The sequence below is a fragment of the Oryzias latipes genome, chromosome 1 (genome assembly GCF_002234675.1).
Source record: "Oryzias latipes chromosome 1, ASM223467v1".
NCBI lineage: Eukaryota > Metazoa > Chordata > Actinopteri > Beloniformes > Adrianichthyidae > Oryzias > Oryzias latipes.
In genome coordinates, this window is record NC_019859.2 from 35,031,143 (window position 1) to 35,046,622 (window position 15,480).

General features: G+C 39.5%; 1 protein-coding gene across 7 annotated transcripts in view; it reads right to left on the minus strand.

Moving 5' to 3' along the window:
• The window catches only part of LOC101155825 (protein Dok-7-like), a 49,941-nt gene that overhangs the window by 17,317 nt on the left and 17,144 nt on the right, over positions 1-15,480 (minus strand). For all 7 annotated transcript variants that reach the window (XR_002874316.1, XR_002874317.1, XM_023960971.1 and 4 more), the window contains one exon: positions 8,275-8,394. Coding sequence is in view for 5 of the 7 variants with exons in the window: in XM_023960971.1 (XP_023816739.1) it covers positions 8,275-8,394 (120 nt within the window). In the remaining 2 variants the exon portion in view is untranslated. The remainder of the gene's footprint in view (positions 1-8,274; positions 8,395-15,480) is intronic.

A 15,480-nucleotide genomic window follows, 5' to 3' on the forward strand; every position in this document is an offset into this window, starting at 1 on the left:
AAATCCATTTCAGATCTTGACAGATGAGTTTTCATGGTTTCAAATGATGGAATGGTGCTAATGCAACATCATTTTATTATTGTAATATACTGTCATAAAGACATGACAATATTCCAAAGTGTCTCCACATACATGGCAGTGGAAACACTTTGGAATATTTGCTATGTAGTACTGCAGTATTATATGTAGTACTGCATAGTGCCAAAGTAACAGAACACAACTTGCACCTCCATTCCATTGTGCCACCTTCAGCCTGCAATCTAAATATGTTTAGTTCAAATGTAAATAATTTCAGCTCTATTTAGACCTTTGGCTAGTTAAAATGTGCATAAATGTTTCCATGCTGCCGTATAAATCTAATAATGGTAATAGTTCAGGATGAATATATTAAATAAGTATAAAACTCACCCACTGACACCCCTTTTCTGGTGAAATGGTAACTTTCTGGTGAACTTTCTGAAGTTCAGTTTCTGAAGTTCAGTATCTGAAAAAGTCCAAAAGAGATTTTTCAATGTTAAAAAATGTTTCAATTATATTCTGATCAAAAAACATTTATTGCACTACACAACCTATTGCATTTTTTGTTTTTTTAAAATAGCTCTAGACAAATAACTGATCAGGAGACAAGTTACCTCGCTGGCCTTGGCGTCTACCTGGAGGTGAAACACTGAACACTCTGTAGTTCGGTACCTGAACACAACACGAGCACGTTGATTAATTTATTTTTACAAAAACCTTTTTTATAACGGAGATCAGTGATTTATAAAAGCTTAAAGCTGCATTCAAAACCCAATGCTTCCATGTAGCAACCAGGCTTAAAACTGTTGGCGGTAGCTCCTCCCACACAACCGTTAGAGGCTTTGAGTGACATTTTTGGACAAATGTCCAGCAGCAAACTTTAGCCACAGACAGAGGCCTTAACGCGAATTTCACACGCGGATCATGTTTAGTGTGATTGCAGCATAACAGATCATTTCTACCTCTGAAAAAACAAACTCATCACTGTCGTAACTTACGGGCAGAAATGCATTTTGGGTTTGGCTCGCCATACGTCTGCTAATATGACAAACTAATCATGTATGCATTGCCACATTAAGCTCTAAAACAATCGTAACACACATATGTTTAAACAACAGTAAACCACATTTACGGTAGTATAAGAGCATTTTTAAAGCATTCATTCAAAATAAACCATGAACGATACTTACCAAATTAAATCAGGGCTGAAGACAAGACGGCACCATCGGCGATGAGGCGGATGGAAAAAAAACCCGAGGTTGGGGCGTCTTGAAGCGGGACGAAATCGCAACGCTTTGCAGAAAAATAAAATGCTCGACTTTCAATTTCAAACGTCGCATACTCGCATTCGGCAAATCCAACATGGCCACCTGAGCTAACGTAGAGAAAACGAAAGACCCTCCCACCAGTACGTGATGACGTCATGACGCTACTTCAGGGATCTTAAAATTTTTGAGTGCTAGATACAAATAAGCTTTAAAATATTTAGCACTGTTAAGTTAAATTTGAAAAAATCTTGATAGAGCTTAATACTTTATAGTTGAATCAACTACAAAATGACATTTAAGTTGTGTAACCTTAATAGTTATGAGTCAGTACAAGTGATAGGGTTTAGAGTGTGTTCAAAATGGGAGGTGGCGGCATCTCGTCCAATAAGAGCACGAGAAATCATCTGCCTTCCGTTTCATGCAAAGTTCCTTCCTTTTCATTCAAAGTGCCTTCCTTTTCATGCAAAGTCACTTCCGTTTCATGCATACTCCTCTCTCACACACACATATAAACTCTTCCTCACACGTTCATATATACTTGTCTTTCACATACATACATTCTTTTTTAAGAGTGACAATGAGAGTGAGAATGTATGTATGTGTAAAGTAATATATATGCATGCGAGAGAGAGAATATATGGATGTGCAAGTGAGAATATATGTATGCGAAAGAGAGTATATATGACTGTGAGAGCAAGAATGTATGAATGTGAATGGTTCAGAATAAATAATGTCTTATACGGCCCCTCATATGTTTGCGTGATTTGTGGCCACAGCACTAATACCTGTCAGTAAAGCAGCTGCATGGCGACAGGACATAAATAAAACTAGAACAGGGGTCGGCGACCTGCGGCCCTTTCCTCCCTGTGCTGCGGCTCTCTGTGGTTTTGTCAAATGACTATTGTGTTCTAAGATTGTCGCGGTGCCTTTCACACCACCGGGACGCGCGAGAGAGCAGCTTGAACGTGCGGGGGGGGGGCGTGTCTGCAGGTGTGAACGCCGACCAGAGTCTGTTATGGGATGGGAAGTCCTTCTAAAAAGACAGGACATGTTGAATGAGAAGAGAATCCAAGCCTCATCATGCAGAACCTCTCTGGGTCTTCTGTCCACCAGCTGTTGGGTTTTTGTGAGCAAGTCTGAACCAGGAGCGGGTCGGAACCAGGCATCTTGACGACTGCGGTCAGTAAGCGGTAAACAGGAAAGGTTCATAAATATAATTTTAATAAACAGATAAAACCGTCACGTGTGTGTTTTCCCGACAATGTTCCGACCCACATAAGCCTACGATGGAGAATTTAGAGAAAATTGAAGTTCCTGTAGAAAACAGTACGTTTAATGCCACCTGGGCAGATTCGTTTGCTTTTCAACAACTTTACCAGTATGATTCATATGGAATGAGGAATTAGGAAACAAGGCCTCAAATGTGGCGAGACATCCCAGAAAAAAACACGCAGCTTTTGTCCAAAACATCCTAATCCAGATGAGAAAAAAGTTGTTTGTTGACAAAAATCTATCGGAGAAGCGGATTAACTGCTGTTGAATTCATTACGATTTACACCATGGTCCGGGTGAATACTCGAATCTGATTGGCTGCTGGGTGTGCGTTAAAAAGTCATATACCATATGATAACCGCATGCATAAAAAAGAAGTACTGGGGCCTCATTTATAAAACTTTGCGTAGGATTTGCGTCAGAAGTGGCGTACGGATGAAACATAGGACGTGCGTACGCACAGAAATATTCGGATTTATAAAACCGTGCGCACGCACATCCTACGCATCTTTCCCTTAATAAATCACAATCAATTCTAAATACAGCGCAGCTTTTGCGGCTTTATGACACGCCCATAGTTGCCCATAAATAGTCCGTGAAACGCCCAGAAATGAATATTCATTGATTGCGAGATCGTGGCAAACACAGAGAGGAAATGAAAAAATCGTAACTTCACTCAATGTGAAGTAGAAGTTATCGTTGGCGAGGTGGAAAAGAGGAGAAAGTGTTGTTTGGAGGGCACAGTGTGGGCATTACTAATGCCAAAAAGGCACGTGAGCGGCAGACGGCGGCAGACGCCGTAAATGCTGCAGCCTCACAACCTCGGACCGTGGTTAAATAAAAAAGAAATGGTCGGACATCAAAGTCGAGGCAAAAACACGTCTAGCGCTGCATCGCCAGAGTGTGTCTGCCACGGGGGGGACACACCGGAGCTGACCCCTCTTGATGAGAGACAAGCGGCAAGAATTGGGGAATCCCTTTTAAGTGGAGTGGTGACTGAGGCGCAGGGGGACGCCGACGCGCCAGATGCACCGGGTGACACCCCCCCAAAAGCTCCAACAGGACGGCTCGAGGAAGTTGGAACCGGCTCATAAGCCACTCGTCCTCGTTTTCCAGCAAGTCTCCTTGCTGTGTAAAGATGCGTTCACTCCGAATTCTTCCATTTGCCACATCTTCTAAGAGTGCAAGATCAGCCATTGTGCGTCATTACGCATTGTGATGGGGCATTTTATTTCCCTCCATTTAGTTACATCTGACAAGCTACAGATGTCGGTAATAATCCACGTGGAAATGGGAAATTGTTCAGCGCAAATGTAATTTCTTGTTGCTTTCTGAATGGTTGAGACATACGCCATACATTGTTTTATCAAAAATAAAACAAACTAAAGGCATATGCATGAATACCATAATTCTGTGGCTTATGAAGAAATGTTTTACTATGAAAACAACTTTCCCCAGTGGACAATTAATGCATCTCTCTCTGTCTATCCATCTGTCTGTCTAATTGCACCTATATCTGCTCCCCCAGACGGACACATTGACGAGAATATCAGTTTTTCACATTATTTCGTTCTGTTAACTTTATTATTTATGAGGATGAATTGCACTACATGTAAATATTGTAGAACATATATAACTTTTCTTTTTCCAAATATGTGTTCATTTGAATTTCTGTTGTAATTTTCGTTTGATTTTTTTTGTTTGTTTCACTGCTGATTAGGCCTGCACAATATACCGCAAATTTATCGTTATCGCAATATCAAGCTGTGCAATATGCATATCGCAAAAGACAGCAAATTTGCAATAAATGGTTACCTTAGATGTGGCCAAACAATCTTATAGCAGCTTGAAGTGTTTAATGGATTGAAAGAATCTCTTTCTGCATTTGACCAATCAGATGGACCCCTTCACGTTGTTAACTAATCGGATGGCGCCCTATTATGTTGTATGTTCGCCTACTGCGTCAACAAGGGTCATTTGTAGTATAATTTTTAAGCTGTTGTAATGGAATGGGAATAATATTTTTGGTTGTTTTGCAAATTTTTTAATACCGCAAATTATATCGTTATCGCAATATTAATCACTGATATCGCATATCGCGAGTTTTCTTCATATCGTGCAGCCCTACTGCTGATCGATCAAACGGGTGTTGGTGTAGTTGTTAATTGTAAGACTTGCTTTGTGAAGTCTTCATGTTATTTCTGAGAGGCAGTATTGTCATTTTCACGTGTTTCTTCCATCTGCCGACGGTGTCGCCGTTTCTCATTTCACGCGTTTTTGTGCGTACGCCTGGGTCAGAGCTTGCGTGAAGGACCGCACATTTTCCCGTCAAGTTTGCTTTTTATAAATCTCAACTATTGCGTAGAGAGTGGCGTACGCCTTCTTTTGTGCGTACGCAACGTTTATAAATGAGGCCCCAGGTCACCCATCTTAAATCTTCTGTATCACTGCGACGGCTTCTTTAAAACAACCTTAAGCTTCATCATTTGGACAAAAACAAGCGGTAAGACGTGAACTTTCTCTCTGAACTGATGCTTTATTCAATCCTTCGGAAAGTTCAGCATACATATATATCGCTTTATATCGCCGAATATTGACTGAAACGGACGTGTGATTGCTCAAAAATGAACTTTTAACTCTTGTGCTATGCTATAGGGTCCAGATGACCCCACCCTTACATTGACATGTTATCCCTACCATGACAAAGGTGGATAAAGGTGGAGAGGATTTTATGTAATGCAGTGAAGATCACAAATCATTGAAGAAAAAAGGTTCAGCACACTGTCTAGTGCAGGGGTGTCAAACTCAATTTGGTCCGCCACATTCAACCCGTCTGATCTCAAGTGGGCCGGACCAGTAGCGTAAAAGCAAAATAAAGCTTTATTCTTGTTTTTTTACCCTATTGGAAAATATGCCTCAACCAACATGGTAGCCTTATCATTTCTTATTACACATTCATTCACGGAGGCCAATGGATCTTAAATAAAATTAATTTCACTTTAAAAAATATTGGTTTATTCAACTTTATACAGCCTGAATATTTTAAATCTGACACTGAAGCAATCCTGATAATAAATTCAAGAGGGGGCTACAGAAAAAAATGAAACATCTTCCTAAAATGTAAACGTCCAAACGATGACAAAATTACACTAAATTAAACTTGCAAACATTTGTGAACATAAGAGTTTGGAGTTAACCTCCTTTCTCTCCTGAAACTTCACAAGACCGTCAATATCAGGATTCAGATCCTGTGCAGAAACACATTTACTGTCATTCAAGTGTGCAAAACACAATGAAATGTCCATTATTAATATTCATTATTATAAGAATCTTTTCCTGGTTTCTACCTGAATTTTGTGGCAACACCTGCCTTCTTCCTGACCTTTGATGGAAGCGCCATCAGTGACCAAAATTATTTCATGTGACCAGTTCACTCCAACATTGTCCAGCACAGTAACTAGAGAGCTGACTATGTCATCAGTTGTTGTGTCCATCCACTCCAGAAACTCCACTGTGACGTCTCTTCATCACCTCTAATAAATATGCACAACTGTACATATCTGTGATGTTGGTGCTTTCATCAATAGTGACTAAAAATACAATAAATGACTGGATTCCTTCATATGGCTGCCCATGTTTCCTCAGAGATGTTGGATCTGATCGTAATTCTTGACAGACTCATGTTTAAGGTCGACTGCTTTTTGGGGCACAAGACTTCTGCAGCATTCAGCAGTTTTCAATAAGTTCACCATCAGAAAATGATTTGGATGTTTGCTCCAACTTGTCTGCAATAAGGTAGCTAGGTGTCACTGCTCCATCACTGACGTCACGGCTGCAGTAAATCCAGATGGTTATTTATCGGTCCAGCTAATAGTTGCTAAATCTTTTTTTTCTTAACTGCAAATGGTGAAACTTTTCTTTGTGGATAGTCTCATAGTGGTGCTGAATGTTATATTCTTGGAGAACCTGTTGAAGACATACCAAGCATGCAGGTTTGAATTCAGCTCCGTGAACAAATAAAACGCTTTCCATTTTCCTGGAAAGCTCAGGACTTCACTTCAACCTTTTTTTTCTTTTTGACAACATTTTGGTCATTAGGGTGTCACTATTGATCATCCTTCAGTGGTGAACCAAACTACTGCCTACCCAGACACAGCTGTGAGGTTTCGTTTTTGGCACATGCAGAGTTATGTTGTTTATCCTGTTAAGCTTTTCCTTTGCTCCCCCTAGTGGTGGAATTGCGCATTTCGGTTATTTCTTTAAAAAATCATGACCCGCCACAGGAATCGACTAGAAACATGCTTTCTTTTTTCAAACATTCTTGTGATTTTTACTCTTCATGTGTGGGCCGTACCAAACCACCTGGCGGGCCGTATACGGCCCGCGGGCCGTATGTTTGACACCCCTGGTCTAGTGGGTCTAGATCAGTGCTTTTCAACCTTTTTTGAGCCACGGCACACTTTAACCTTGACAAAAATCCTGCGGCACACCAGCATCCAAATTAAAAAGAAAAAATGAGAAACTCATAGTCTGTATTAATCTACAGCCCCTCCACAATCTCACATACATTTTTGTGATAATTGTGGAGGAAAAATCTGGAAGCTGCAGCTGTTTTTTTCTAAAAGATGTAATAAAAGTTAAGTTAAAAGATTTAAAAACTGTTTGATGTGTGTTTGTTGTGGTGTCAAGACGTCAAAGGAAGACTCATTGTCACTTTAACCCAATGCATCATGGGAGATGTAGTGCAAACAGCCGGAAAACGCAAACAGACTAGCGTCTCTGAGCTTCATTGTTTTGTTCACTTGTTCCACGGTCTGATACCGGATTCTGTGGAAAGCTACACCGCTAACGACGAGCTTTAGCTGGTATTTTTGTTAGAACTGAGAGACTTTATGAGCAGAATCAGAACAAGGAAGTGAAGACTTTAACCACTTCTGATTGGTCAGACTGATGACGTGTGAATGAGCCTCCAAGAATGATTGGCGGAGACAGTTAAAGAGGCGGGACTTTTCCAAAAACAGCTTTAGTTGCAGCTAAATCGCGGTACCGTCATTCTTATCAAAGTGTCTGTAATAGAATCAAATAAACACAAAGAAAAAATAATTTTAGGATCTTTTACATTCCTAACTTCTCAGTGTTTTATCAGGGCCTGTTTGGATGAACAAAGAGCTGATATCCTGGAGATGGAAAATGTTTTTAGATCAGTTAATGAGGGCAATTTCCCACGGCACAGCTGACCATTTCCCACGGCACACTGGTTGAAAAGCACTGGTCTAGATGAATCCACTCCCAACGTTATAGTGCCTAGAATAGCACAAGGGTAACAACAAGGAACATGGAAAACTGAAGCCTCTGATCGTCATGGATGCTCCCCTTAAAACTTCAGCTTTTTTTTTTATTACTTTACTCATCTATGTCTTTTCCACCTTTTGCATTTGAACACAAAGATGATAAATAATTGTTGCCTTTTGTGTTTTTCTTCTTTTTTGAGGGGTATTTTTGCATCAGAACGAACCAACGAATGAAGATTCGTTTCACCTTTAACTGACCTCAGAGTTAGTGCTATGAATCTAGTTATGCATGAAATTAGTTATGCAACAAAACAGCAGATTGGAGTGAAAACACAGCGAGAGTGTGTATGACTGCTGCTGCATCTTGTAATGTTGAGGGTGTTGTTTTGGTGCTGCTGTTTCCATGAACGCATGAGCTGACTCACCTGGCTGTTTGGGTTGCCGACCGTGCCGGGCTCGGCTGGGAGAGACGCCCCTGACCATGCAGTCGAATAGGAAACTGATCTGCTCTCCCTCTGAACAGGACAGGAAGAAAACTCCGGCCCCTGAGACACACGAGCACAGGAACATTCAATCGCAACGTGTAAATGTGACACAGCAGAATAATGATGAGTCATAGGGAAGAGCTGCAGAACACGGTAGACGCAAAGAAAGCGTCACTCAGGAGGCGGGTCTCACTCTTAACCTCCAGTCTTGTAGGGCGGCCACTAAAAAAGAAAATCTGAAGAACCTTGGATGAAGTGGAGACTTCTGTGTCAGACTAAAGTTTTTTTCATCAACTTTATCAAACAGGAAGCATACAAGTATTATATTTTTAGCAAAGGTAAACCATTTAAACTGAAAATTAATGACAATGCATCAGTGAGAATGGAACAACCCACTGCCTGTCTTTTGTCCAATCTAAATGTTGGAAACTCGTCCAAAGAGAGAGACATGTTTTTCCATTCAACAATACTTTGATAGTACAAGTTCTATTGTAGCAGGAGTTTAGCCTATGTACTGTGGTTGCGAATCCATCTGTCCATCCATCCGTGGTCTACCCATCCATCCATGATCCAAATCTCCATCTATCCATCCATCCATCATCCATCTATCAATCTATCCATTCATTCATCCAACCAACCATTCATCCATCCATTTTCTGCTTAATTAGGTTTGGTTGTGAAGGCAATGACTAAAGGCCCGTTCACACCGGGACGAATTTCGCCCGCGATTTTCGCCGACGTTTAACGCCTCGTGACTAAACAAAGGGCACCAATGTGAGTGTGCACACCGACGCGAAAAAACGCCACGCGCCAAAGCGTCAAAAAAAAAACCCGCCTCGGGTTTGTTTGTTTTTTTCGACGCGTCGCGTCGAAATCTATTCGACCAATGAGAATGGCGCTTTTGCACACGTGTCTGGAGCTTCTGAAGTTACAGTAAAACACAACTTGGGGGCGCTCAAACACAAAACTGCCTTGCTGAGCACACATACCAGCGAAGAAGATAGACGCCGAGTTGCATCTACACTGCCGCGAAGAAATAATGACGGACATTCTTAAATATCCCCGAACCAAGCACCAGTTGGAGCTACTGGTGCTTGAAATATTCATGTTTTCTTTGTATGATTCTGTCAAGCGCGTAAATACTTGCTCTCTTCTTCTGAGTGAAAAGCGACTTTAAGAAGCGTAAAGTTGCGCAGCGCCACCTTGTGTACAGGAGTATTTCTGTTTACATTAAGCGCCATCTAATGTCAGGGAATGAAATTGCATGTTCACTCGGCTCATCGTCAGCGAAAATGGCCTGGGTGTGAACACAAAAAACGTGGCGAAAAACGCTGGCGAAAAACGCTGGCGAATAACGCTGGCGAATAACGCCTGGCGAATATTCGTTTCCTGGTACCTCCATTCCAACCCTTCCAGGAGGAAGTTGGGGTGTGTGGTGGTGGTGGGCGGGGAGGTGTCTCTCCAGCTAAGAGTGCATCAGAATTTCCAGCTAATCTCACCAAGAAGGAATCTAACAATGTTTTGATGTAGGAGTTGTTGGTTCACTCCAAACCCCTGCTGGGCTGCTCTGTCCAGTTTTTCTTGTAACCCTTGTGCTATCTTAGATGACCCCACCCTTACTTTGACCTGTTCTCCCTACCATGACAAAGGTGGATAAAGGTGGAAAGATTTCATGTAATCCATGGACACCAGTGAAGATCACAAATCATTGAAGAAACAAGGTTCAGAGCACTGTCTAGTGGGTCTAGATGACCCAACTCCCAACGTTAAAGTGCCTGGGATAGCACAAGGGTTAATGTATTTTTCCATGTTTGGTTTTTAGTTGTTTTTGTTTATAAGGGATTTCCGAGGATTATGTGTGCTAATATTCAACGACCAAACTGTTTGTTTTTAATCTGCAGTTAATTTGCTTGTGATGCTTTGTATGCATGCAGTGTGCATTACAAAATGTGAAAGTGTCACAGATGTTTTTGTTTTTACTCCAGACACTTTGTCTTGTTGGAATTGACATCCATAAAAACTAAAAATGGCTTTACAAGAGTTTCTGAACCATGTGACCTCACCTTTTCAATGCTGCCCAAAACAGATAAAAACCTTTGTGTTTAGCTGAATCATGCAGTTAGAAAACTTTCTTACAGATCACAGCGTTCAGATGAGATTAAATGATGGTGAAACAGGAAATCAACTAGGCAGCTTTGAGCCTTTCTGCATCTCAGAAATACGTCTTTGTTGGATGCTGGACCTTTAGGAGCTTCCGGAAGACGTCAGAGAACAAATGAAGAAGAGGAAATGGATTTCTTTTTTGCACAGACTTGCAAATCCAGGAACGTATTTCTGCTGATGGATTTCAAACCCTGGGAAAGACGATCACACCAAAGTAGTTTGTATGTGTGAAGATTGGAACATGTGAAGAACCAGCACAGGTCTGCACACTCTCTGCAGCCACAGAACTCCAAACTTCAACAGGTAGGTGGTCTGGAAGGCCTTTAGGCACTGCGAACACTTCACCACATCTATGTGACAGGTGGAGAATCCGACACTTTCCCTCACAGGGTCATTCACACTTTAATACCAGCTGGCAAGGGAACTGCATTTCCCTTCCAGATGCCCTCTGAAGACAAGGACTCTGAAAATACAACACGCATGATAAACGACCACACGTGCAGCCGCGTAGACGGGAGAGGGCGGGCGTCGATACCCACGGAGGGGCCATGGAAAGTCCGCTGACGGAGCATGGGGGCTTCTATCTGGGACGCGGGACCCGGTGGGCGTCTGAACTCTGCACAGGGTCATTCACACCCAGGCGGGGGGTCTTTAGGGCTGTGTGTCACACGGTCAGAAGGACTCAGCAAGAATCTGACAAGCTTCAAAGTAAACAAAGAACAGCCTGATGACACTGACCAGAACCTGATTGGTTCTGTGGATGTAAGAGAACAATGAACGCTCTGAACTAACCGCTGAGTTCACCAATCACAATGTTTGGTCAAATCCCGCAGTAGCATGTTTGTCATTCCAAATGTTATGTTTAAAAAATGACATTTTTAAGCTAAAAAACATATAGTGTATATAGGAAGAAATGACGAATAATTCTGATTCCCCTTAAAGTAAATTATTTTACAAAGTTTAGTGGAGCTTCGCCTGTTTTTCCTTTTCATTCTTGACATTTTTTGCTTTGTTTTGGGGTTTTTACATTGTTATTGACTCTACATGGTTAATTTCTGTTATCGAAACGTTAAGATTGTTTGATCGCAAACTGATTTTTGCTGTAGAAAAATGACTTATTTCTCGGAATTGACTTTTTGTATAGTTTTAGCACCATTGTGTGATCTAATGAAAATAAACACAAAAATAAGCCGTGGTTGTCCCTAAAAAATGGAAATCAAACACTGTCACACACAGAAATATGGTAAAGTAATTTTTTAATAAAACACTCAAAAAGGCTCCAGATTACTAACGGTTAAAGCAGATGAGTTTTTTTCTGTTTTTTACCTCAGAAGATGAAAATCACAGGAGAAAATATAATTTTAAGTTTCAATTCTTCACACTGCTTTGAAGCAGACAGATTTTTCTTTTGTGGGGTAAACGTTTGGAACAGGAAACTCTGAAAAGTTGCAGTAATGAAGAATTATTTAAAAAAATATTTGTAAAGGAGAACCTTGAGGAACATGTAATATATAGTTAAAAGTAAAGCATTGTCTCTTCTTTCCCCCCCCCTTTTCTTTAGGATGTGGTATAGAGGCAGACATAAAATCAGAATTGTATTCTTCTCACTGCTCCTTTCCAGCCATGAAGATGAGTGGACTGAATATGTTCATGTAATGTGGTACTCTTTATGAAAGGAACAAACAAACAGAAACAGACATCAAAATGTGGCTCCCATGAAATATGGAGTCCTATACTGTTCATAATTAAATAAATATTTAATTAAATAAATAAATAAATAAATATGACCTTATGCAAATACACAATCAACCAATAAATCTCTCATAAATATATAAAAAGATCCTGAAATTGTGAAAAACCTGCACACAGATTTGAAATTAGCCATTATATTATTCAATATATTTCATTTTGCTTTAAAAACATGTTCATTATTTTAAAACAGCATTTTAAAATATTCATTTTTAATCATGTGGAATATTATTATAATTCTGTCTTTTTTCAGAACCTTGGATTTCAAAATCGATATTTTCCAAAGTAGCTTTGTTTTTATTTCATGTTGCTGTTTTTAACAATGGCTTATTTATTTCATGAAGAGCTTTTTCAGGAGAATGGGTCTGTCTGTCAATCAAACTAGACAAGGCGGATTGGCTACTCCTTTACTCAGACATGAGCAGCAGCACCCTGACTTTATCGATCGAAGATGCTTCAGCCAATGAGTTCTATCGCTAGCGGAGACATCACGTGGTTCCTCATGGGAGGAGAGCACCACCATCTTGGTGAGGTCCAGTCACTGCTACAGTGCAGCATGTGAACACATATTTTGCATAATACCAGTTCATTGTTTGGGTTTCAACTGCCAAAATCAGAGAACTGAGTCCATGAAGGAGGAAGGTATATCATTTCACAGGTAAGTACTATAATTTTTTTCTTTTAATGCTGCAGGGGCTTCATTAATAGAACACATGTTGACATACATGATGCTGCAGGGCTATTATCAACATGCTGCATGATGTACGGATAATTTGCTGCTGACAAATGTACATTTTATTTTGCTAAACCTGTATACAGCATACTAGGCTATTATAGTAATATAGATTTATACATTTCTGACTCAGTGACTGAACTTTTCTTGCAGGTTTCCAAAGGATTCAGACTTAAGGAAAAAGTGGATCTTAGCAATAAAAAGAGCTAACCCAGATGGATCACTGTGGTACCAACTAGTAATACAGTCTGGATATGTTCACAAGATTTTGGGGAAACAGATTTTGATAAGAGGCCAGACTGTTTGCTTGAAACCCGACACCATACCATCTGTGTTACAAAAATTGATCACTAACATGAATCAGTATAAATCTATTGTTTTTTTTGTTTTTTGTTGTTGTTGTATTTTTTAGGATAAATTTATTGTTTACTTTTGTACTTCTTTTGAATATTTATTTTTTTTAAATTATTATTATTATTATTATTATTATTATTATTATTATTATTATTATTATTATTAGACTTAATTTTTATTGTTTATTTACTTATTATTTATGTATTGTTATTTATTGTTTGTATTGACTTACTATTGATTTATGATTATTATTACTATTATTATTATTATTAATAGACTTAATTTTTATTATTTATTGACTTATTTATTTATTGTTATTATTTATTGTTTGTATTGATTCACTATTGATTTATTATTATTTGTATATTATTGACTTATTGTTGGGTTTTTCTAAATAATTTAAATTACATGTCAAAGAGGTCTAGAACTTCTAAATGTTTAGAAATTATTTTTAAAAATTCTTTGTAATAATTTTTTTATTTGTAAGAACCCTGCAACAATGCCTTTTTTTTAAAGTTTGAGCTTTTAAGGCTGACTGTTTCTCTTCTTTAACAACAAATGATGTATCTATATATATATAAATATAATGCATTTACATATATGTATAACTATATATATATAAATTTAAAAATATATATAGTATATAAAAGCTACTTAGGCACATCTAAAAGCAATAGAAATCAATGTCATGTGGGCGTCGTCGACCTCACCAAGATGGCGTCGCACTCCGCCACCGTCGGCCAGGCTTCTAAAACGGGCGTGTCTCCTCTAGTGATATAACTCATTGGCTTCAGCGAACGTGACGGCGCGATGCACTCTCCTCAACACTAGGGGGAGTATGCACCTCAACACATCCACAGTGTTACCATAAATTGGGCAGTTTTGGTTCTAAATTTGTGGATAAAAGTGGCTTTATGAGAGTGTGCATAATTCGAGTGATTTTGTGGTCGGTTCGGCAATTTTCATCTTCTCGTGAACATCTAGTAGTGGCCTAAGTTAGGCTGAGTGGTTGTTGGAGTTCCACTAAGCTTCTATGAACTGGAGTTCCATGAACGCAACATGCCGCGTGTGGGAGGGGCTACCAGCTAATGTTTTTAGCCTGATAGCCACATGGAGCGGGGGGGTATTCCAGGAAGCATGTTTAAACTAGCCTGACTTTAAGCCTGAACTCTGGCTGAAATCCCCCTGAACTTGCTTACTCTGGGTATGTCGGTTCCAAAAGACCGGATATGAGTTGGCGTAATTACGCTCGACTTGGTAACCCTGGGTTAACGCACGGTACATAAAGACATTCTCAATAGATCGCCGATTTCTGGAGTCACCATGGAAATGCGTGGTGAAAAAAAAAAGCGCTGTACTTAAGTGAGACGGACGTGAGACGGAGTCTGAGATTTTAATGACGGCGGAAAAAAATTACAAGTCCATCAAAAAAGTAACACGGCTGAAAAATAATTTAAATAATTTAGTTAAATTTATTCAAACTCAATAATTGTTTATACAACTCAAATGTACGACTAAATGTCACATTACTCCATTAATCTTTTTTCCATCTTAATTACTTATATTTCTTGAACTTTCATATGTCTAAGTTTGAGCCGGCAGATATGCTCATTTTTATAACAATAAAAAGAAGGGGGAAAATATGCACGGAGTGCAAAAATTCATTAAAGAATTTTCCATCACTGTTATAACATGATTGGCTAGTAGGGGTACTATATAAACCCATCATCCTCTCCCTTACTCTCACTCATGGTGCAGAGACGTAAGCATAGTAGTACAAAATAGCTCTGCAAAACACGGTGAAACACAGTTAAACAGCTATACAACTAAACACATTTTGTAAAAAACCCACACTTAAACCCAAATCCGTCCAGACAGGCAAAGGGAATGATATCCCAGAATCCCTTGCGGTGCCGATCTAACGGCAGCACCAAAGTTACACCTACTTAATTGAATTAATTTGAACGAAAGGAAAATAATTGTCTGAAAACTGCGTGTTATTTTTAAGGTGACCTAACAAAAAAAAGATTTATCTTAACTGAAGCAAATAATTAAGTTAGATCAAAGTAAAAAAGTTTCTTTCCAACATCCATATGTGGTCTCATCACCCTCTCATGGTGGAAAAAGTATTATCTGAGCTTCTTCAT